General features: G+C 44.1%; 1 protein-coding gene across 11 annotated transcripts in view; it reads left to right on the top strand.

Annotated features, from left to right (window-relative positions):
* Positions 1 to 25626, top strand: part of LOC144132630 (papilin-like) — a 180915-nt gene that overhangs the window by 85178 nt on the left and 70111 nt on the right. For 9 of the 11 annotated variants that reach the window (XM_077665167.1, XM_077665176.1, XM_077665175.1 and 6 more), the window contains 4 exons: positions 3117 to 3305; positions 6953 to 6994; positions 18487 to 18537; positions 22388 to 22561. In XM_077665167.1, the coding sequence (XP_077521293.1) occupies positions 3117 to 3305; positions 6953 to 6994; positions 18487 to 18537; positions 22388 to 22561 (456 nt within the window). The remainder of the gene's footprint in view (positions 1 to 3116; positions 3306 to 6952; positions 6995 to 18486; positions 18538 to 22387; positions 22562 to 25626) is intronic. The other 2 variants (XM_077665172.1, XM_077665177.1) reach the window with 2 other exon arrangements.

Genomic DNA, 25626 nt, shown 5'->3' on the forward strand with positions numbered 1-25626 from the left:
TTAATAGGCCAAGCTATTCTTTGTACGTGCGCGAAAATGTTACGAAACAACGAAAACAAGGCAACAAGATCGTGGCCGATAATAGGCACATGGCACAAATGCTCAGTCGAATATCATTTTCTCCGCTCACCAGTGTACATAACCGCTTCCACTAGGCAACCAATCCTTGAAGATGTTACGAGAATCGGGGCTCGATTTGAGAATTCGCATTGATACCTGAGGAAAAGAAAGAAAACGTGCTCACAACTTGCCAGCACCTGGAAAAGTGAGAGTTATAATGGCATGGCATGATTTCGGAAAAAAAAAAGGTCCTTGAAGGTGAAACGCGGTTTTGCAGAAATGCACCAAGCTGTGAACTGGAGAGATAAATGAAAGACGCAAAGGCGCACTTTAGGGCACTGAATGCTTGGTTGATTTCGTTCCCTAATTTATTCTTTTTTATACTAAATACGCATACCTCTAGAAGGTTGAAAGGAGCTTAAAAGACAATCCTGTAACTTTGCCAGAAGGCCACTTTAATGTATCTAACAATACAGTCGTCTACGCTTTCCATGAAAGCACTTTTGTGTCTTAAATAAAATGCCTTTGGCGTCCACAGGGAAAAGAGGCATTTTTCAGAATGGAATTGTGACGCCTTGCTGCAGAAATAAGGCGCTTTTTTAGGGACATGAATCGCCCCGTCTTAGGAAAAAAATTTTTAGCCTGATAAGAAATCAGGAATAAATATGAAATTGTCGCCACAGGGATTTGGACTCGCGGTGCCGCGAACTAATGAGATTCTTTGGCCTATTCGTCTTCGTCAAATAATATTATTATCTAACAAATATCGTCGCTACACGGGCCGACGACCCAGCAAGCAAAACATTGACCCTACAGAAACAGAAAGCCATATAAAACGCACACACTGTAAGGAATATTTTTCTATGAGTTTCCCTTAGCGCCGCATCATGCTATTCCATAATTGTCTTTGTAAATGCACCCACTTGCGGCAGAGTAGAATCAGGTGACCGAACATTACTTGCCCTGTTTTATGCGAACTAATTCTATGCGTGTACATATCGCCACCAAAAAAAATAATTAGGCTACAACCTTCTCCAGTGAAGCGCTGCGGTTGATCTATAGGTGAAATTAGCGAAAAACACGAGGGCAAACAAGGACATACTGAAGGAATCACACTGGATAAAAAACTATTTACACTTTGGCAACTCTCTTCAAAAAGACTGTGGATGTTGAGGAGGCGGAAGCAAATAACCTAGGATAATATGCATCACTCCTCACGGACACCTGCTGACTGTAAGCCAGCAAAACATTCTACTTTTGTGCATAAGAAGAAAAAAGCAAAAATTACACATCGAGTAGGCTCAGCTTTGCTACCCGATAAAGTCGGCGAAAGGGCACTAGTTGTTCAGATAATGCCGCTGTTGAGCGGTGGTAGATACTCCGGAAATGACAATTTTTTCTAAGCGTTCTAAGCGGACAGGTGCGGCTTCTTGCCCGTCACGCACGAAGTTGCTGCACGTGGCATGCAGTTCAAAACGCGCTGCAGGGCTAACGGGTCACAGCGTAACAGCAGTGTGCCGCACTGAGACTCTGAATGGCCGAACTGACCCGCACTAATGTCACCATCGTATTAAGAGGTCGTGCAGTCTTCCATGGCAGCCCAGGGCTTTCTTACCTAAGGCAGCGGCAGCGACGACGCTGCACTCATCTCGCTAGCGTTCGTTGCCGCCGTTCCTCATCGCTGGCGGTTCTGAAGTCTTCGCTGCTGCGCAGTTTTACATGCGTGCGCATCGCTGTCTAATAGCCTCTGCTCTTATCAGGTGGTTGGGAAGCGGCAGTCGAAGGTCACCGCAAGGCTAAGGCCTTTAACGAAGCCTCTTGCTGCCAGTTTAATCGTTTACACGCAGCGGTAGATTGCAACTGGCGGCCACGCATGGACTGGCCCCAACGCAAACTAGCGTTACGTTTGGCAGGGCGCAATATGTGATCTTCGTACTGGCGCTTGCAGTCGCACTTGGTAGCGGCTTCAAGAGAGAGCCGCCGCCGCTGATCTGATTTTCCTTTGGTTGCTGCTTCTGTACCTCCTCCAATACAACATGCACACTATGTAAATTACGTGTATTGTTTAGTGGGGCGTATGTTGCGCAGTGCACTACTAGATAAGTGGTGCACTAGAGCTGCGTACAGTGGCACTGGTCAGTGCAGTGGATTAACTGCGGTTGTCATAATACGCAGCCCATCGCGTTGGATTCAAGCTTAGTTGGAACAGCGGCTTGTGCACTGTCAGCGTCCAACTGCGTTAATCGCTCGCATGCATACCTCTAATCTTAGCAATTTATAGCTCGCTGTAGAGTACCACTCATCATCATCATCGTCTCAGCCTGACTGCACCCACTGTAGGGCAAAGGCCTCTCCCATGTCTCTCCAATTACCCCTACCCTTTGTCAGCTGCATCCACCCTTTGCCTGCAGAATTCTTAATCTCATCCGGTCACCTAACCTTCTGCATCCCCCTGATACGGTTACTTTCTCTTGGAATCCTTTCCGTTACCTTTAACGACCAGCGGTTATCTTGCCTTCGCATTATATGCCCTCGACAAGCCCGTTCCGTTCTCTTTATTTCGACCAGGATGTAATTAACCCGCGTTTGTTCCCTCACCCACTCTGCCCGCTTCCAGTCTCTTAACGTTGCACCTATCACATTTCGTTCCATGGCTGGCCGCGCTGTCGTTAACTTAAGCTGAACCCTTTTCGTTAGCCTCCACGTTTCTGCCCCGTAGGTGAGTACCGGTAAGATGCAGCTGTTGTAAACTTCTCTAATGTACCACTCACTACTAAGTAAACCGCTCGCAAGGTATTGTCATTGATTAGCATATATCTATGAGAAATGCTTTACTGAAGTGTAGGAAATGACACCGGCTTCCATATTACCCTTGCTGCGTTCCTTTGTGACTTGACTCAACATGTTTGCCTTCTTCGCTGAACTTGGTTTATTTCGTCCCCTCTCCACCCCTAATATTCGTTTTGTTTCTTTTCATTTAGGGCCCATAAAAAAACTGAGAATTTGACAGCAGGATTCCCCTTATTGAGAACTTTTTTTCTACTCCCTATTTATAGCTAAGACGGACTACCAGAAGCAGTGCCTTTCGAGGCCCGAGACCGGACCGTGCAGGGCACATATGGTGCTGTGGGCGTTCAACATCGTCAAGGGCCACTGCGAGCAGTTCGTCTACGGAGGGTGCGACGGCACCGACAACAAGTACCTTACCAAGGAGATGTGCGAGAAGAACTGCAACCGGCCGCAAAGTAGGTTTTACAGCGCGAACTGCACTGGAGATCTTATTAGAGGTAAAGAAGCTGATGTGATGGCAAAACACTGTTGCACTCACCTGCTGCAGAGTGAGAAGTTTGCTTGGGATTACAGTTGTTCCATATGCAGGCCTTGACTTTATTCAGATTGTAAAGCCTGACTTTTGCGCATATGGCAGGTTTTCTCAGAGCATGAATGGAAGTTACCAATATTCCTATGGGGCAGAAACTTGGAGCAGAAAAGTAAAGGATTCTGCTGAAGTTAAGGCTAGCGGAGCGAGCCACGGAAAGAAAAATGATAGGTGCAACGTTAAAAGACCGGAAGCAAGCAGAGCTGGTGGGGATCAAACGCGGGTTTGCGGCAGACTAGTCGAAATCAAGAGAAAGAAATGGGCTTGGGCAGGGCATGTAATGCGAAGGCAAGATAACCGCTGGTCCTTAAGGGTTATGAAGCGGGTTCAGAGAGGACAAGCGTAGCAGGGGGCGGCGGATTGTTAGGTGGCCCGAGGAGATTAAATTTGCAGGCATAGGGTGGGCGCAGCTGGTAAAATACAGGGTTAATTGGAGACACATGGGAGAGGCCTTTGCCCTGCAGTGTGCGTAGGGAGGATATAGATAATGTTGATGTGATGATGTTGATAGATGAGTTGAAAATATTAGCCGTTATTTTCGTCTGTACTTTACCGTCTAGATCACGTGCTATCAATTTGACAATGCTTGTTGAATAAGACCGCTTGCCGGAAGTCGTCTTTTGTGACGATGGTGTCCGTATAAATTATCGAAATATGTGAACCAGGCAAAGGCATGTGGCCCTAAGCACATTTCTGCCTCTATTATAAGGAACTGCTGCGAAGATATATTGTATATTTATTTCACCCGTATGACTCCTGAAGTTTGTAAATTAAACAGAATATCCTTCTAATTGAAAATTAGCCCGAGTAGTGCCCACACATACGAGCGGTATGCGAAATTGTGTTTAGAACCACAGACGAGTTTTCTTTACTAGTATAGCCTGAAAAGTATAGAGCATGTAATATGTGGCTGCATTATGAACCATTTAGGTGAAAAAAATTCGAGGTGATTTAAGTCTCCTTACGTGCGGAAATCTGAAAGCTGCGAGCGGTCCACCGCCTGCGCCATCTGCTGGGCCAGCGCCGTACATTGAATGGAGGGTTTTCAGAGGGTCTGCATGATGCCGCGACAACTGCACGCCAAACACGGAGGAAAGTTATCGAAAACAGAGGAAATTTGGTACTCGCTTGATTGCAACATACATATTTAACATGGTCATAATTGCTTATTTTGGCCACAATATATATTGCGAAGATACGCTTTTTAGAACTGCTCATTCTATAGGCGCGCTCCGATTCTGCTTCAAACATCGAAGCGTCGTGGCGGAGTTCCAGCGTCCCCCTGTTGCATGCTAGAAGCCTGGGTTCTAGTCCCAACCAGACATAAATTTTCTTACCTTGTTTTTATTCAAATGTGTCATGACTTGCACGACTCATGACGTCATATGACCGATGACGTCGCATACCTAGTGACCTCACAAGGGATTAACTTCGGGCGATACATTTCGCCGACACTTCCGTTTTGAACACAGCCTTCTATGCTTTCGAATTTACTATCTCTTCAGCCCCTGCCAATCCGCCCCTGTCTCATCAAATTAAAGCTCGTATCCGGTATTATAAAATAATTGAATTGACTGTCTAAATTTTTCACTAGGGAAGCAGGCTGTCGTTCTGAACGGGTTTGTTCACAGTATGCACCAGTTACGTAGGGAGCTTTCCAAGGCTCAGTGTTGTGACCACTTTGTTCTCGTTGAACATCAATGATAATTCATCTGGTATACAGACTTCATTCTGGATGTTTGCCGATTATTGTGTTGTTTTTAGAATAGTAGATGGCACTTCCGACTCATAAATCAAGCAAGATGACTTAAACATTATAGCAGACTTTTCTGTGCGGTGTGACATGATAAATATTAATAAAGCTCTTCACGTCCTCCTCACCAGAAAACGCACAAGTGATTTCGTTTATGGGGGTTTAGCGTCCCAAAGCGACTCCGGCTATGAGGGACGCCGCGCACAAGTAATCCGGATATTTCGCGTAGCTGGGGTTCTTTAACTTGCACTGACATCGCACAGTACCCGGGCCTCTAGAATTGGGCCTCGATCGGAATTAGACTTCCGCGGCCGGAATCCAACCCTGATCTTTCGGGTTAGCAGCCAAGCGCCATAACCACTGAGCCACCGCGGCGGCGAAAACCCGCTAATGATCCGTGTATTTGCTCAATTAGGGATATTACTTTAAACATAACCAATGAGTTTAAATATCTAGGTTTTCTTTTTACTTCTGGTTCACTATGGATTAAGCATGTTACTTACATTGCAAACAACGCGGCATTAGTTTTTTTCTTATCTGATACTGTTAGTCCTGTCAGGGACTGTGACAGGACAGGCCTTGAAGGATACATAAAAGAAATCAGTAAATCGGCTGTGTTGCTCTCATTTCCAAGTACAGCAACTCAAACTGGAACATATGGCATAAATAGCTGTAGAATCGGTTAGAGAATTGAAGAAGATGGTCAACTTTGAGGCACCAATAATAGGGTGCCGAACATGGTGACAAGGATACCAAAAAAAAAAATCGGCTGCAATCAGCGTTGTAATTTCACTCAACGCACAAACAACGCGATGAAATAATAGGCTAGAAAAAAGGGAAGTGTGGAAAATGAGAAGAAATACTGTGAAAGAGATAGCTGATCTATAACCAAGGCACTATTTGTGTCTAATGACGAGATGTCAGTAATATGTATGTTTAGATTTTGCGCTTCACGTGTAGCCCTTCAAAAAAATGAGTATTTGATTATGTCAGTATGTAGTGTAAACTAGTTTTGCTTCGGAATTTTAGTCATTTACCGAGCAACTTAAAAACACGGCTGTAGTTAAGGAATGTGCAATCAATACTTGAATATGGATGCATTTGTTGGGACAGCTACGCATCTGAGCTTACAGGTAAATTATAAAAACTCAAAACAGGGCTCTTAGATTTCTTCTTGGAAACTAAAGCCGGCAACTAAGGAACTTAGGACTGCAAGGAAGTTTATAATTAAATAGCAAGACCTGAAAACCACAGAGAACATCTACGACTTCAAATTTTCAATGTTATTTATTGTTCCACAACAGGCATAAGGCTCGAAAAATGTTTCTAGGCACCACACTACATATCAGAGTGACTAGACCACTGCTTTACTATCAGAATTTTCTTAGAGATTAGAGATCTGAAATTCAGTATTGTATGTACTTTATCAAAGGGTGTTTTTTTCAGCGAATTAGGTTGATTTGTTCATGTTTAGCTAAATCTGTAACCCCCTGCTGTAATTTTCTAAAAGCTATGCAGGCAACAAATAAATAAATAACTTGATGCTGTATAGCTTGTTCCTTCCTGTGTTTTCTTTCTTTCTTTGTTGAGTGTTGTTCTGGCACCCCGTGATGCTATTGGCTGCGTTGCGGGCTTTATATTGGCCTATGCAGTCTGGGCTTGTTCGCTTGCATTCTGCTTGAAATGAATGCAAGAAGAAATATCCTTTAAAAACTATGAAGAGGAATAACAATTGATGTTGCCATTCCTCTCTTACGCAGACTCCACTGTTGCTAACTTGAAGGAGTCCATGATCTATGCAGGTAAGCCAAAAGCGAAGCTTTATGCAGAAGTACCCCAGCATTCATTGGAGGGATTCCGTCATAAGAACAGATACCTCAAGGGGCTTTCCTTGGCATCACGAAATATTCACATAAGTTGCACCTTTGCACAACACATCTGAAAGCAAGTCTACTGGATTGTGTAAACGTAGTCGTTGCCGTTTCCTTTAGTAGGAGCTAGTTTAAGTTGTTAAGCAGTTTAGCGTTTTGCTGTGTAATTAGCCCCGCTAAACTGTAGCAGGAGGCACCCGCTTCGCGAAGGCTGCAAATACCTCCTCCATTCTCAGAAGCATAAAAGCGTGGCCCCACAGTTTCATGTTCCACAATGGTTTTGACGAAGTAAAGGTTGTTGTTTGGTTGGCCTCCGTGTTGGAACACTTGCGTGGTAAAAAAATTCAATTTTTTGAAAGTAATTCTACAAGTACGCTGTCGCGAATAAGCTTGTATTTTTTTATTGCTCTGTGGGTTGAACTTACCTCTTGGATTTGAAGCACTTTTAATTTAAGATGTATATTACCCAACTGTCACCAGATGTGGTTCCAAAGCTATCCTAGGTACTTCATTTAAATTTCCCTTCTTATGCAGCCGCTTCCAAAATAAATTTTACGTCATCATCGGCACGAAATAAAACCGGAACAATAGAAAAGATAGAGACGTATTGGCCATCATCTGCCTGCCTATACTGCGGTAGCTTACCAGGGAGTGCGTTTCTGTCCTGCATAAAGCGACAGGGTTCACCTATTTTTTTACGATATCACTCCCACTATTCAGCATTGCTGAAGATGCGGCCAAACTTGCGGTGCGCTGCGTGTTAATCAAAACCACGTTACGTGGTGTATTTTCTGAGAAAACATTCCCGACACACGAAGTGGCTCAAGCGACTCCGCAGAGAGGCCTATCTGATGCACATAACACTCAAACTTGTGTGAAAAAACTGAGAATCTCACCGGCTTCATTGCAATTCACCGGCTCCATTTAAAGTGGTCAAAGGCATAAGCTTCATATTTGGCGTAGGCATCATTCTCATTTCGCGTACGAATTGCGCGTGCATTTTCTGAAATTTTTAGCTCCAGCGATTTCAATCAATAACCAAGCGCAATTTCGAACATGATGACGACCGCAAGTAGGCCTTTGCGCCAAAAATAAGTTAGAATAAATGTCGTCCATTGTAATGAAAACTTATAACGGGTTAGTATTGAAATAAGTTTTGAAGTTCGCGCCTATATGTGGGCCCCAGCGAGAATTCAGGAAAATTACAGCACATGCATGAAAAAGCAGCGATGGAGCAAAGGAACACAAAAATTGCATAGCAACTCAGAAGTTCTGAGAATTTTAACTAAAATTCTAATTACAAACGTGCTTGCAGTTCTCACGACCGTAGCCTCATGTCATCACTGACAATAACATGTATACATATAGATGATGCAAGAAACATAGTGCGTTTTCATGAAGAAGTGGTTACGGTTTTGACCTTCCCGCTCATGCCGTCCCTGGACCACGAGCCATTGAACAGACATCTCGAACTGGGACCGCCCTTTTCATAAAGCTATATATTTAACAGATTTTAGGTCTTTGTCTGAAAAACATACGGCAGTGACATGTGCCGTGCAATAGGGCCTCAGCTCTAAGCCACCCCTTTCTTAGTTTCCTGGCAAGCACCCTGTGGTTTTTCCTGTTTTGTTTTTCTTTGTGATGAGTTGTGACGTGTCTTTCTGGTCTCTGTGTTTCTGAACTCTGCATGACCAACCAGCCACACTGGACATTTTTGGTATTTTGCAAGTGAGGCAAAATAATGTATTGTCACCTTAGGCACGCAGGTATACGTCAATGGACTTCGTTTCCAAGGTGGAAGAATCCGAGTTCCCATTCGTTGTATGGTAAAACTGACGAAGCTTTCGTGAATGTAACGGAACCCGCGTAGCAGGCGACCAAGGTTCTGTATAAATTTACAGTATTTGGAGGCGCAACTCGCTGCAGAGTAGACACTTGAAGCTTCCCACGAGCGAAGGAGCCAATATAATGTGACTGCACTGCTTTAAGACTCCGCTTATGAATGAGCAAGGATGCGAACAAGTCAAACTGTCTCGAAAAAAAATTTGAAATTAGAAAATTGCAAGATACTATTGTTGAAATATTGAAGGTAATAGTCCTTTCATCCAATGTGTAGCACAGTCTTACTTCTAAAGAGTTTCTATAAATCGCATAGAACAGTTAAGATGCCATAAAAAAAAACCTGGGGAACGCTTTTGGCGATAGAAAAATCGTTAATAGAAAAAATGTTAGACTGCGGTCGGTTGACCAGCAGGTATATTGATCGTTAAAGTGAAATCTTGCATTCAATTGAAAATTTGAGTTTATATACGGTTTCCCGCGCGAAAATGTTTTGTCCAGAATTGCTAGGAATATGTGCCACTAAAATGCAAACACGTGCGCGCTGCCAACAAGCATTCACGGTCTTGTCTAGCAAGAAGCGCAACAGGAGTGTGCAGTATCAGTTAGCGCTCCAACGTGGTTGCTTGTCCCCATTTTGTGTGCACGTTAACTGCATCCTCATGCGTGGGCAGACAAGGGTAGGGACGTGAGGGGGTTGTAATTACATGCACCTCAAAGAGGCCAACAGTCACCGAATGCCAGTAAAGGATAGGAAAACATGCCTCCTTTTCTAAATTTGTGGCATTGTTTAATGTGAATTTACAAGTAGACTGACTTTTTCCCGCAAGACAACCGATTACAAAGTGCTACAGTAAGCAACCACATGCAGCCGGCGGAACGCGAACCTACAACCTCCATACGTCGCGTGCGTTCCTCTGAGAACTGAGCTATCGCGGCGACTGTCTAACCTAGCTGCTGCCTAGGAAAAGGTTCCTGCACAGCTACCACCACCGCGGTTCGACGACATTCTAAGCGGTGCTTGCGGTATTGGAGGACCTTCTGCGCCTGCGGCTGTGGACGAAGGCAGCGTTCGTGTACATTTTCAAGGGGATGTTAGACGCAGCCTGAATACAATAGAACAGTTCAAGTCTGGGCAGCCATCGGCCATAGGACATTTCTTTGAGCAGCGTACGCTACATACAGATGTCGGAGACTTAAATCTTACATGCGGTATGTTGTTTCCTGTCCAACTATTTCCTGAGCACCAATATTCGGTAAAAACGGTTACACTACTCTAATGGATCATACTTTAATGGCTCATACTCGCCCATCCGTTGCAACGCTGTCTTCCATGCATAACGCGGCAACTGATCAAGATAGCAGGAAACGAATAATGATATCACAAAAAGGGGACAACATTTTACCCTCATGCAACGTTTGATGACTGTAGAGCCGTTAGGTAATTAATCATACGCAATTATAGGCAACAAGGTTAAAGGTTTTCGCCTTGCGACACTTTAGATTGCCAAAGTGCTATAATTTTATATCGTTACTTTTGCGAACATAAAGCTCAAATCAACTTAAAAACTCATTGCAGATGATAACGCCAACCTTAGCTTAGAGTACTGCATTTCTCTCCGTCGTCAATACCTGTCTGAAACCTTAAATGTCTGTCCTGGTGGCAGGTACCAAGCGGTACATCTAACTTGTCATGCCTGCCACGCGGTTTGAAAGGAAATATTTTCCGTAGATCTCTTCCTACCTGAGTAGGAAGTTGGGAATGTTGTATGGTTCGTTTTCATGTGACAGCGTTGAAAGCTCCGTTACCCAGAAAATCCTGCGTCGGCGTTGTGAGCAAAAAGTTACGAGCACGTCTCTGACGGGTTGTGCCTACAGAGGACGCTCGGAGACAGGTGGGCCACCTTGGTCACGTGATCCTGTGGAGTCCTCTTGCACTGAGGACTGGAAGGCCTTTCACTGGATAAGAATATGTTGAATGGTTTACATGTCTTGCATGTAATAACAGCAAACTTGATCCGCAATGTCCATTTTTGCCGCTTACACTTTGTCCGCATGTACTTAAACCTCTTCTCCAAAAGTGATCTACTCCCTTTAAAATTGTCAAAAAATTTCCCTCTTAGTCTTGCCTTTAGGCGTCCAATAGAGCTCCAACGTCGGCTTATCTGACATTTTTTTTTGCCAGTGAGTATTTTCTGAGGTTCGTCCTTAGTATTTCCAGGTTGTCTTACTATCGGTTCGTTCCCTTCGACATGTGTATTTGTTAGCAAGCCACCTAGTTTTTCGCCTCTATTTATTATTGATACTGCATCGATGTAACTTCCTGAATATGTCTGCCACCCATCGCTTCTCATTCATATGCCTCAACCGTTCTTCTTACTGCACCTTATTTTTGGCCTGCTGAGCTTCGAATGTTGACCACCTCGGCTTCTCACTACGGCTACCTGTCTTCTCTTTCAGTCTACAGCTGTTTATAGTATAGCTTTGCATGTTTGCACACATTCGTAAGCTAAATCATTATCACTTACATCTTTCTGGTCATGTCGCACTTTCTGCAAAGGTATCGGCCTCATAGTCTCGCTCGTCTACCTTTATCTAGACTTTGAAATCTCCACCACATTGTCCAGACATAACCGGCATCAAATTCCCTGCTATTAGATCCTACAAGTTGATAAACTCTTCCTTTACGCATAAATTAGCCCACAGGAACAAAGGAAAGGCCGACATGAAACTACTACGTGTTTACCACGGGTAAACGCGTGGATGAAAACTTGCACAGCTGCGCACACCGAGCTCTTATTAAAAAAATAATAAATAGTTGGAAAGATAATTGATGCCTAACGTGGCAGTCACTAATTTAATAAAACCGAGCCTCGCTAGAGAAAACCGGCCGACCAATCTCAGCCACGCCAGAACAAAATCTCCTTAAATTCTACAAAGCATCCGGTATTTGACTGCACTAAGCTAGGAAAAAACAAAAAAAAAACAAGAAAATAATCAACCTGTTACTGCGATATAGCAGTTGACGTTCCGTGTTTGTGTTGAAAAGCTGCGAAGCATATGCCTTCACACGCATACAGCGCCATTTGTTGCGGCAATGTCCGAATTGTATGACGAATGAGGAAACGAAGCTGGTGTAATAATGTTGGCGCGGTGGTTCGAATACCGCTCAGGGAGGCAGTTATTTTCTTCTGGATACCGTTGCCATGACAACGATGAGCCTCTCCTGTCGGCTTTTTCACGCCGCTATGGGAGGAACTGGCGTTGCCGTCGTGATCTGGCTGGACAATGTTTATATGAGGAGTTTCCTCACTGCGGCCGACGCTTCTGCTAACGGTCGAGCAGCCCGCTCACAATGCTGAGCAGCGGCATCAACTCAGCCCCGGAGAGAACTTTTTGCTGAATTGTTCCTGCTAAGCACTAGCTTAGGCACTGTGTGTTTGTTTCAAAAAAAAGCAACGAATTCTTGTTTAAATTTCATGAACGTGTGAAAACAGAATTGCATGAACGATAACGACGACGACGAGGGAGATATCGAATTCTCTGTGTCTATTTTAACGAGGTGGCTGATTTATTGGCAAGGTCAGCTCTCAGCGCACCTGTAATATATCCCGTCCCTCACCTCACTCTGTTAGCAGCTTCACGTTTCCAGCGGTTCCAACATATTTCAGCCACTTTGAGTGATCCGTTGCTGAATACCGTGGACTTTCATCACCTAAAGTACCCATGGAATATCCGGTGGTGTAAGGCAAGGCTTTGTGAAGTGTTCATGACGCTCCTGCGATGTAGAATCCCTCACTTAAACTTGTACTTTTGCAGGTGCGGGTTCGCTGCGACAAACCTTTGTGTATCATGTGGGCAAGTTGAATCAATCGATCATTTTCTCCTCTCTTGCCGGCGGTTCGCGGTTCAGAGAAAGCAATATCTGGAGGTTCCTCTTTCGAGACTAGGACTGCCTCTGTCTCTTACAGTTCTTCTATCGTTCGGTGCGAGTGCCAAGGGATTCCCGTTAAGCAGTGTATGCGGCTACCTTCACGATTACATAAGTGCAACTAATCGATTATCTTGTTAGCTATACACAAAATTCTTTCGCATGTCCAAAAAAGGCTAGATTGATTCTATTCCGGATGACTCATACCTCTTGAATTCATTTTATTTTTCCCATTTTTTTTTTATCTTGATTCAGTCTTCTGACGTTTCCTTCCCCGCGCAAATGCTTCATTGGCATTCTACCCTATACGTTGGCCAATCCCCCCCACGTGGGTATGTGCCATATTACTTGAGGAGAAGAAGAAGAAGAAGAATTTTCTGTGTCTGCGCGCTGCGGTTAAAGGTCGATGAAGACGATGATTGGCAGTGCACAACGCGAGTGTGTGTTGCAGTTTTCTCAAGGCGTGCTGGGCTGCGGCGATGTGCAGGTGGAGTTCCCGGATCAGGACGAACTTTTCTTTAACTACGAAGTTTCTGAGAAAGCTGTATAGCTTTCCTTTGTAGCAGTTTGGCTACGCACGGGTGGATGCCAGTGAGTAAAAATCTATTCCAACTTGGGGGATTGCCCTAAAACATTAGACCAACACTGTTCCCACTTCGAGTTATTGATCAATTCGCTCTCGTCCTACCATAAGCTTGCTGTCCCGGTTAGCTCAGTTGGTAGAACGACTGCTCTGGTAAAGTGGCGGTCCCGGGTTCGGACCAGGGCGAATTTTTTTCAACTAGTTTCGAAGAAAGCTGTATAGCTTTCCTTTGTAGCCGTATGGCTGCTCTTGGATGAACGCCACTGAGTAATTATTTCCATATTATAGCTGGAGTGCAGTGTATGGAGTCATGAGAATATGTGTCTGCATTGGAGAATAACACGTGTGCACTTAAAGCATTTCGTAGCTGAGTAGGATTGATTTCAACGCAGTAAAAAAAAAAAACTGCGGCGTAAGCCTTGCGATCTTCGCGCCACCGCGGGTTCGACTTCCAGTCGCGGAAGTATTTGATATATTTTTATATATTTAATTCAATTGGCACAAGTTCATAAATATTGCAACATATGTGACGCAAAGTGACAAACATTGCAAAATCATGCTCGGGGTTTGCCCATCGGAATAGTTCTTTCGCAGTAACACTCTGTGGATACTACAAAACAGTATCGAACCAGCTAACTCTATACTCTGCCTGGCATTTTAATAATTCCGCTTTCTTTTGGGCTGCAATTGGATACTTTATTATTAAAGGAGTTCAAACGCTTCGAAGCTAAGATATTAAATGATATAAGCAACATACTCTTGATTACCTTAAGTTTGGCGCATGATGTCCTCTGTTGCCCACGTGCCATAAAGAAGAACACAACACACAATGTATCCTTAAGCTTAACATATGCTACGCAGTTGTCGCAATATGTTTTGCAAATCCAAGTTGAGAAGCCTTCTCTTACACGAGATCCCGAAGCATCAGTTGAACAGCCTAAATATTAAAGGGAAGAAAAATTCCGTCTAGGAGAATTATAGTAGTCTTGTTAAAATGAAGACTTATTGAATTCTTTTTACAAAAGACAAAAAAGTGGCCTTGTATTGCACATAAACATTACCATTGGTGAAGAAAAATTGTCGGTTTGATAATTGTCTTGTGTGGATTAAACTGCTGCATGATGGTTTCATTTTGCGTCTTGCTGCTTTCAGAATCTGTTTTTCTTTCATTATAAAAAGATTTTAGCCCCAACACGCACACCGGACAAGAAAGAAGACAGCATACATTTTTGTGTGTGTTACGTCTTGGAGCTAAAATATGTGTATAATCTCCAGCAACCAGCTAGCCAAGCTGCATGCTTGCTATTAGAGTATTTTTTTATGAGAACATACTGGAACATTTACATAACGACTGCAGAGCTACCATAGTCCTTCATAAAATCCGCAATAAAGTCCCGACAGAGAAGGGTGTCAGGCAGGGAGACACGATCTCGCCAATGCTATTCACCGTCTGTTTGCAGGAGGTATTCCGAGGCATGGATTGGGAACCGTTGGGGATAAGATTTAATTGAGAATACCTAAGCAATATACGATTCGCTGATGACATTGCCTGGCTAAGCTATTGAACAGCAAACCATGAAGCATAAATTAGACGGGCCGAGCAGAACTGTGTGTCTAAAAATTAACATGCAGAAAACCAGAGTAATGTTCAACAATGCAGCAAGAGAAGAGCAGTGTACAATCGGTAGCGAGGGGCTGGAAGTGGTAGGGCAATACATCAACTTATAGCAGGTAGTGAGCGCTTTTGCCCTGAAGATGAATCTATCAGACTAGCAGCCACTGACCTGACACCCAAACGCATTAACAGTCGACTTAAACGTATACTAATGCACTTGAAGTCGTTTTCTGCCTTAGCCTGGTACGCATTGTATCGCCGTCGTGAATTTACCGAGTTTTGAAGCGGTGTGCATGAATGTGTGGGTACCGTGCATTCAAACTCATTGTGTTAAAGATGAGCTGTGGATATCACCATCTACTTTCTTGCGCTAGAACATAGAGAACATAGAGAATAAAAGGAAAGGGATGCTTCATTTGAAGGAAAGTTAACCCTTTATTAGAAGGAAAAGTTAGCACAGGAAGTGTGCAAAGCAGATCAGATTCTTCGGGATAGACTTTACTAGAATTCAGCGTTTGTCTTGCGGTCATTATAAATGGAAAGAGACTCAAACGTGTATTCGGTCTCCGGCAATTATAATAGTGAATATAAAAGTAAGGAATGTTGCGCATCTATCTTTAACGTGGCCCAAATTATTTGTGAGGTGCGGAGGAGCAGCCTGAGATCTCGCAGTCAATAGTCCCCAAGCGATGTAGTTCGCAAGATGGCGCAGTAAGCAAGGACCTCACCAAATGCAAAGGCACAAAAGAAAAGATACGAAAAGAATCGTTTAAAAAAACAGCTTCTGAAGGCACTTTCATGCTAGAATGCGGGAGGCAAGGAAGTATCTTAAGCCCATACCAGACTGCTCGAAATCTAGTGCGCTGTGGAGGCCCGTATATTATTCCCAAATACCAGAGCAACCGATTCATTTTTACGCAAACTTGTATGGCCGCTAATTGCATATTTGGGAAATATTTTTACTAGACTAGTATTTAGACTAGGTTGGTTAGTGTGGGTGAAGTGGAAATGCTGTGAAAGAGATTTTTTAAATAATATTTTATTTCGCCACCTTGAGGAAATGTCACTTTTCTCAAATTGTACTTTTGTGCGTTTGTCACAAACTGCATAGTTTGGCGCGCCGGTTGCGGGTTCCTTGGAAAATGGTTCTCGCGGCTGGTAGATTGAATTGAGGAAGAGTAGGATGCTCCAGATCAAGGTTTTTCGTTTTTTTTCTTATCATGAATTGTATTTGTTCACAATTCAATTTCATAACATTCGTTTGTAGTTACATACAAATGTCTATTTCCTGTGAAGTAAACTCATATAGAAATGAAGTACGTCTCAAATGATATTTTTGCGCCCATTCTTATCAGTGAGGCGCGTACCTATCTCTCCATTCTTTCGTATACTTTGGATATCAACAGAAAAGAAAATAATACTCTGTGTAATTCCATTTGATATTTGCCCTGGGGCTTATAATTTTGAAAGCGTCGCAAAAGCAGGAACAATCACTGGATCAAAAAAAAAAAATAACCGCTTGATTTTCGCGCCTCCACTCCTGGTGAGCCTCCTATCACCGCAACCCTCTTTTTCCGGAGCAGCTATCGAAAGGGTGGTTCCTATGGCTACGCCTCTTCGCTAGCGCATTCCTACTTTCTGGCCCTACCCCAATCCTTCTGCGGTAACCAATCACCTCATCTGTCACGCATTCTTATGCGCTCGCCAAACCCTCCTCCTTCTACAGTAGCCATCATCTTGATGGGTATTCCTTCGCTCTTGCGGATTCCTTCCTCCTTCAACGGTAACTACCCTCTAGATGTTTCCCTTGGTAGACACTTTCCGTTTGCGCATTACTCTGATCGTCAAACCATCCTCCTTCAACGATTTACATCCTCCGAGTGGTGGCTCCCACGGCAACCAACTGCTGCCACTACTACTACTACTACAACTACTGCTGCTACTACTACTACTACTACTACTACTACTACTACTACTACTACTGCTACTACTACTACTACTACTACTACTACTGCAACTGCTACTACCTCTACTACTATTACTACTATTCATACAAATACTACTACTAGTAGTACTATTACTAATGCTACTACTACTACTACTACTACAACTATACTACACCAATCTGCTATAATATATCCAGCGAAGTGCGCTTTAGGGCTGCCGCTGTAAAAACTCATCATAAGCAGCTTATGCTGGAGAAAACCGTCCTTTTTCTCACAGCATAATGGTGATGTGTCATTAATACTATTTAGTGCATGCGGCCAGCAGTCGGTCTATTTTCGAAAACGCGCCCGGTGGTATCAACTTCTGGAGCTTCCAAGCGGCGTTTTATGGTTATTAACTGAAGAATAAGTAGCCCTTTGGCCAGTTTTTGCTGCGTCCAATGTCACACATAATGATATATGCGTGAAGTGCATGCTAAGCATGAGGCGTGATGTTTGGCTATGAAACGTACATTCAAACTAAACTAGAATACGCCTCAACAATAAGGAATCCTCACCAAGCCTACTTGATAGATTCACTCGAAGCCATCCAGAATCGGGCAGCACGCTTCATCACCTCACAGTATAAATCTCAGCTCAGCATCACAGCGTTGAAATCATCCCTCGGCATCAAGTCATTAGCCTTTCGCAGGAAAACTTCAATTCTTTGTTTTTTTCACAAACTGTACTTTAACTTTCCAGCACTTCGAGAAAACCTTCTACGAGCTCCGGTACGATCATCTCGTCGTTTATTTAACTCCTTAAGCATACAGCGTTTGCACGGCTCCACCAATTATTCCAATAAATCTTTCCTTCCCAGTGCTATAGAAAGGTGGAATAACCTCCCCGAACACATTATCATTGAGACTAATCCTTCCAGATTCAGACAGCTCCTAATCGACCATCTCAACGACAAATAATTTTTTCCTGCACCCTATGCCAGCTTCCAAGCCCTGCTAACTGACCATCCTGTGCTACTTCCAAAGTTACAATTTGTTTTTGTTTATATTTCTGCTACACTCTGTCATGACGTGATTATTTGAATTTGTTACTTCTGTCTTTTTTCCTCTTGTTCTACTTTTTTTTCTATTCTATATTTTCTATATTTTTCTGTATTTTTATATTCCTTCTATATTTATATTCATTCTATTTATATTCATGTATGACGGCTGAACACCCCTGTACCACCCCCCCCCCCCTTATGTAATGTCCCTGACGGGACCCTTAAGGGTTAATAAATGATGATGATGATGATGAAACTGGCCGTGCTAATGTTGTCACGTATCACTTGACGTCACCAAATTGGAAGTGACATCGCCAAATTCTAAAGTTAGGTCAGGAAATTACGTTACCGAATCAAGTCTCCCGACAAGCCGACAGTCTGTTTCTCCTATCAAAATCCATTGTGTCCATTGTCATTGCGGTTCCCAATTTTTTTCGGCGACGTTTCAAACTTTATTTCATTTTCAGGTTCAGCGGAAATTGCTGCCTATGTAGCGTCCAACCAGACTGTGTCTACAGGTAAGAAGCCAACTTAAAATTCTTTAGAGATGTCCAAAGCCAAGTGCATATTATTACTCACATTTTCTTTTTCTTTCGCATTTTATGAAGAGGATCTACGCCTTTAATTCCTTGAAGCAGAATAACTGCAACGTCAAATTTATCAAAGATATAAGAATGCGTATCAGTAACGGATATTGAAGATGCTGTAGCTGCGTACTGCACTGTTACAGATGCATAGCTGCAAGGCATTCATGCTTGTTTATGCGGCGGAATACAAACTAAGTATGCTGTTGTAGCTATGAACGGGTGGTTAGCGAGTATCCTTGACCAGTCCGGTAACACCATTACATTGAGCAGCAATGGGCATGGAGGATTTCATTCCTTTTCCAGGGATAAACGAATTTTTAGCTGGGATCTAGACTGTAGATCAACGTCACAATAAATAGCAGGCAGTCTTATTTAGAAATCGAACCAAATACCAAGAAGTGTTCAGTTACGCTGTGTGCTTCAGACTCACGCGGCATCATTCGGAAATAACCGAACGCTTGGAGGTACTTAACTACTTTGAAAAAAAAATCAAGGCAACCAGTAGGGTGCCCGGGCACCGGCATTCCATGTTGAACAGCGTGGAGCGATTAAATCTCGAAAAGGTGTATGTTGTTGAGATGGACTCAAAAGCCAGGTAATTTACTTTCTTAGTGCATTTTAGGATTACACATTTCGACACAATTTGTAGTTTTTTGTAGTTTTCACGTACCCCTTCGTCATACAGCATGTTGAAGCTCAGGTAACTTCAGGAGCATGTTGAAGATGAAAACAACATTCTGCTGCCTTTACTCGAACCAATTCGTCGCCTGTACGGTTCCAAGGCAACTGCAGGTTTCCTGCAGTTCTAATAACATCCGAAAAGAACCGCTTTGGGATAAACTACCTGCTCCATGTTAACAGGAGGTGAAATGTGCTATGAAGTGCAAATCACTACTTGACGACGTCAAATCATCTCAACGGTTTGTGTGATGCTTGACTTTGAGGCTGACGTTTGCCAAAGCATAAATAAAGAAAAAATATTGCCGCGACTACGATTCGACCCCATGGCAGTGCGAACAGATGATCTTCGCTGGCCACTGCACGACAGCACTAGGCTATCTGCGCATCCTAACACGCCTTCCATTGATCTTCAACACACACTCGCGCTGTGCATTCCACATAACATGCCAGCAACTAATACTGCTGTAAACTAATATTCGCGCTTTGAGGAATTCGGCAGTAGTGACACAGAGATGTGAGCTGCATGCGTTGGCATGACAACATTGTGGCAGGAAAACGGCACTACAGCATTACGCGTTGGCGTCGGCAACAATGCTGCATAAATGCGGCACTGGCGCATAGACCGCCGGCGCACATTCGATAAATTGGCATTTACGCTGAAAAAGTTGAAGACGCCCATATCTGGCTCGCTGGGTTAGTAGACATCTCAGTCGCGCTTCCTGGTACATGGTGGCGGTGACGGCCTGTAAAAAACTGATCTGGCACAATATTTCGTCCTTAGCACTGCTAAACCACCACAAAGTGTTTTTTTTTTGTCGTCTACTCTCTCAGCCATGTTATAATTCACGCCATGTTTCGAAGTGTTGATGGAAATTTGGAATAGTTTGGATTCTTAGAGACAAAGGGACAATGCTAGCAGTATGCCGAACGCCAATGGCGCGCGTTTTTATTTTAGAGCGCCCAGTGACGGGTTCACCCATATTTCCTTGATACATTCATCATGCGCTGCTGTGAATAAGAGATGAGTAGGGTTGTCGAACTTTCTTTTTGTCTTACGTTAGCGACACCTCCTTTATTTTAATATGTCATGATGTTTCACAACACAGATTTCCGTGGTACTCTTCATTATTACCCTGGTACCTAAAATATTAGACATCGTTATGACAGTATGAAAACGATTTAGACTACAAAAGGCAACAAAATACTGAATACAGATACACAGAAAAGCGTTACTCTCATCAGTACAGGCAAGTGCATTGATGTACTCTGGTCCGGGTAGTGTCCACGCTAATTGAAAACCGGCCGGCTAAAAATCTCCGAGCTTACGGTCTTAGTCAGTTACATAAAAATACCCAGCCAAAGACGGTGTTTTATTTACCCAAATTATTTCCCAGATGGAAAGGAAGTGAGCAATGGTTTAGATTGCGTAAAAAAATATAACAGGCCACGATGATGGCAAACGGCCCCACAACATCCGCATGACGCTTGAGGTGTTGTACGCATATGCTATGCTGTTGGCTTATCCTCACTTGTGTTTCAAGATGGTGATCCATAGATGGGAAATTTTCGGTTTCGCGCTTTTTCGATTTCACAGATCCAAACCTTGAGCTCTGAAAATAAAAAGACGAGCCATGCATGGCTGCCCACATGAAGTGAGCCAATGGACAAGAAGAATATAATTATTGGATGCAATCAGCTTATCAACTTTTTAGCACCAGAGTGCGACTTCCAGTAGATTGCTTTCGCATGTGAGCAGTATTCACGCGATCAAAAATTTTACCGCACAAGACTTGCCACCGCGTCGTCTTCGTACTTCGTAGCTGTCACTCTGTGAGCAAATAACTGTGAACAAATAGCGGGCGGAGTACTTTATTGCTGTGCTTCCTACAGAGGGAAAATAAGGCCACTATCCACTGCAGAAAGAAAGAACAGATACTCACATCATAGTGTAAATTTGAACAATTCAGGCGAATTATAAAACATAATTTAGAACAAGAAGAGCACCGCCACCACAAAAGCTACGGCACATTTCGGATTATGAGGCGGATTTAAACCAAAACCTCGCGCCTTGATGCAACGATGTGTCAGTTTAGAAATGTTCTCTTCCATAATTTCCTTGTAATGAAGCCGCCATTTCGCACAAGCCGCTCACTCTGATGCTCTCGCACTATGTTCTACGCGCTCAGAACATCCGCGGTTTGGTCGAGGTGGCGTGGAAGCGCCACTGGGTATTAAAGACCGTTGGCGCCTCCACGGGTCATCTATATCTGGTGCTTTCAATAGCACAAAATTTGTTGGAGATGACAATGTCATGTCAGCTCCGGCATTCAGAGCACATATCAGTGCTCTTCAGAAGATATATATTGTGGAGAAGCAACATTTAGAGGGTGCTATCATTATTCGCAAAACCAGCCAAAGGCATCACCACATTCCAATTACCTCCGCAAACTGTCCGTGCGGCATAGTCGGCCTTCCAAGCGGAGTTTCGTATCCGCTATGACCAAGATCCTCTGTGTTCACCTAGATCGCATCACTGCAGCCACATAACCGCTGTGGCCGACTCCCATTTGCTGGCTGCATCAAACACTCCCTGGCCGCACGGTCTTTAGAACTATGTAGTGAGGAGTTAACGCCTCTTCTGAAGCTCAAAACCCGGAAGAGGGAAGAAGCGTGATTCACACTTTCGAAATGGTTGGTAGGTTCATAGGTGTATTAGGCGTCAGAATACAACGCTAATAGGCAGATGCTATGCCGTAGAAACTTTTGGCACGCTCTTTGGTCGGCGCTGTTGGAATGTTTATAGTAATCACAATTTTTATCCCATGTCTATGACGTCATGCAGCGCCTGTATGAGTTTCGAATTTAGCGCTGCCCGTATGACGAGCATACACTCCGGGCGTCCCTTACGGTTGCCATTTGCGCCATAGGAAAAACAAACTCAAGGATGAGGTGCGCCTTAGGAAACATTCGAGTAGGGAGTACAAGAAAAGTGAGGTTGTTGAATTCGGACATACTGCGCCGAATGTGACGTCTTTTGCGCCGGAGGGCGTCTCTGAAGGAGAAGTCAGTGAAAATCTGCCTCCCCACTGCGTTTCAGCAGACTTTTACAACGTCGCGTGCCTCCCGACGCCCGATCCCGGACTGTGCGACGGGTTGTTCCCTCGCTACTACTTCGACAAAGAGAGCAGAACCTGCCAGCAGTTCATCTATGGAGGCTGCCAAGGCAACAGGAACAACTTCGAAACAAAGGAACTCTGCGAGTACAGCTGTGACCGTAAGTTTTTTGCAGTTGCAATGGGGCAAATCAAACTACTGTTATTAATATAATATTAGAAGAAAAATTCGTTGCCGAAGGATCGAACATTTAGCAGTTTTGGGCCTACCGAATCGAAACAATCGCTGTATGGCCAGTGCTCCGTGGTACACCATCTCACAGCCGATGTTGTAATGCATGTATTTCAACACGTTCCTAAATGTGAAGAAAAATAAAAAATAAAGGATGTTGTAATGTGCAACAATCGCAAAAGCAGCCTTTGATGAAGCTAGTTATTTGATTGTGAGGCCTCAAGGCAGCTATGCATGGCGGGCAAAGCATGTGTTTGAATTCCTGCCCGTATCGACGAGGGAATTGGGATAGCCAAGAGTTAAATATTAATGTGAACATCCGTCCTGTTTCTGCAAACGATTAAGTTGCTGTCTGGCAGAATATATGCGGCGATTAACACGATCTTGTCTCATTTTGTGGACCGTTTTCTATGAATTCCAGGAAAACAATTCACATCTAAAACATATCAAGATGACCGTATAATTTCACAATTTTTTTAACTTTGCGGGCCGCCTTTAAACGTCGTCACGGTCCCTGTCAAAAGCACAAGCTAGTCCGTGTACGTGTGCTAAGTTGTTACGAAGTTACAAAACTAACACAACGAGATCGTGATCGACAGTGTACACAAGGCACAGATCCTTTGTCGAATCTCGTTGTCTCCGCTCAGCAGTGTACTTTACCGCCTCCCCTGGGTAACCATCCTTTTTAGATGTTACCAAGAATCGGTGTTTGGTTTGACAGATCCCATGGATACCTGAACAAAAAGAAAAAAACCCTTACAACTTGCCAACACCAGTAAAAGTGAGAGCTATAATGGCAAGCTTTCCGAAAAATCGGAGCTTGAAGATTGAACGCTATTGAACAAACGCTGTTTTACCTACAACAGTATGCACCAACTCGCCCAACAAGAAGTTCTTCTTAACTAACAAAGTGGCGCCCAACAGTGAGCTGCGAGACACGAATGAAACACGCAAACGCACACTTTAGGGCGACGAAATTTCCTTTTCTTTCTTTCTTTAGTTCATTTTGCTTTCTTTTTGTAGCGATAGCTATATTACGGGTAGCATTTCGAGCCTTTAGCGTGGCGGCGCTGCCACCCTGTGGCTGCGCCGCCACGGTGTCACGTGGTTGGTCACGTGGTGCAGAGCAGCTTCCGGTGGCGTGGCGCTATAGCTGATCACGTGGTTCGTCACGTGGTTGGTCACGTAACCAACTTCTCCTCGGCCAGCTGTAGCTATCGCGTCCTCCGTGTGTCTCGGCTCGTCCTCTGTGTGTTTTTTAGCGCTGGTTCTTGAAGCGATGTTCACAAAATGACGAGGAAATGTGACCATTACACAGAGTTTTTTCCTCAGAGCTTTACAAAACCTACCACTGACTCATTTAAGCCTTCGCCTTACATTTTATTTCTTCTAATTGCTTTGTTAATTGAACGAAAGTTTAACGAAACCAAAATAAACTGAATGCGATCACTGTCGCTACTCAAGTGTAAATCTTGCATTTAGCTGCATGTGATATAAAATGGACACATTCTGATGCTCCCTCTCCGTCGCATCGTCGGATTACATGATCCAGCACGTATATTCCCTCAACAATATGTAAGCCGTAGAAAAGAATCTGCTAACGGAACATTACCTGCCCGGATTTATGCGAACTAATTGCATGCGTGTAGATGTCGAGATCAAAAAAAAATTGGTGGTGGTTTAGCTCTGGTTAAACCTGGAGTGACGGGATGGCTACAGCTGGCCGAGTGAAACTTGGTCACGCGACTAACCACGTGATCATCCACGGCGCCGCACCGCCGGCAGCTGCTCCGCACCTCCTGACCACCCACGTGACAGCGCCGCCAACCTGAAGGCTCGAAATGCTACCGTAATGTAGCTATCACTACAAAAATAATTAGGCTTCATCATCCGGTGTACATCCAAAGGGTGGCTCGCTGATGGGAGACAGTGCGCTCCGGTTGATACGTGAAATTAGCGAAAACCGCAAGAGCGCGAAAGGACATAGGCAACAATACTGTCTTAGTAACTGCTTTTATTCTTTGGCAACACTTCTCACAGGACTAGGACAATAAAGGAGGAGGAATCACTTAACTTAGGATATCATGCATCACGGGCACGTGCTGAGTGTAATCACTCGAAAACATTAGGTTTTTGGGCATAAGGAAAAAGAAAGAAAATCAATCGTCGGTCGCGCTGCACTCCGAAACACTCTCAAGTCGGCGTAAACGCACTAGATGGCGTTTATATGATAACGCTGTTGAGCCGCGAAAGTTTCGTCGGAATTCAGAATTTTTATACTTTCGGAGCGGCAGGTACGGCGTCTTGCCTGTCGCACACAAAGTAATTGCACGTGGCACACAGTTGAAACGCGTTGCAGGGAACGAATCTCTCTTTAACGACGCTGAATGGCAGATTAGTTCTGCACTAATTTCACGATCGTATTCACAGGTCGTGCTGTCTTACGTTGCACCCCGGGCCTTTCTTACCAAAGGCAGCAGCAACAATGATGACGCTGCACTCATCCCACTAGTGTTCGTTGCCGCCGTTCCTCATCGCTGGCGCTTCTGAAGTCTTCGCTGCTGCGCAGTCTTGCATGCGCACGCAACGCTATCCAATGGGCTCTGCGCCTATCAAGTTGTCGGGAAGCGGCCGTCGATGGCGAACTCAAGGCTACAACCTCTAACGAAACCTCCTGCTGCCACTTTTGACGTTCACTCAAAGCGGCAATTTGCAACTGGTGGCGACGCAGAGCCTGGCCCCTGCGCAAATTAGCCTCACTTTCGGTAGCGCTCACGATGTGACCTTTCCTGCGGTGACGCTCGCAGTTGTAAGCGGCTTTAAGAAGAGCCGCCGCCGCTGATCCCGTTTTCCTTTGGTTGCTGCTACTGCATCTAACGCACTGCCGCATAGGAGGAGAATAGGTGACACCACTGCCTCAGCTCACTGTTTATGTAACGTTGATTGTTTAGTGGGTCGTATGTTGCGCAGTGCTCCACTAGTGAAGTGGTGCGT

This window comes from Amblyomma americanum, chromosome 5, assembly GCF_052857255.1.
Source record: "Amblyomma americanum isolate KBUSLIRL-KWMA chromosome 5, ASM5285725v1, whole genome shotgun sequence".
NCBI classification, from domain to species: domain Eukaryota; kingdom Metazoa; phylum Arthropoda; class Arachnida; order Ixodida; family Ixodidae; genus Amblyomma; species Amblyomma americanum.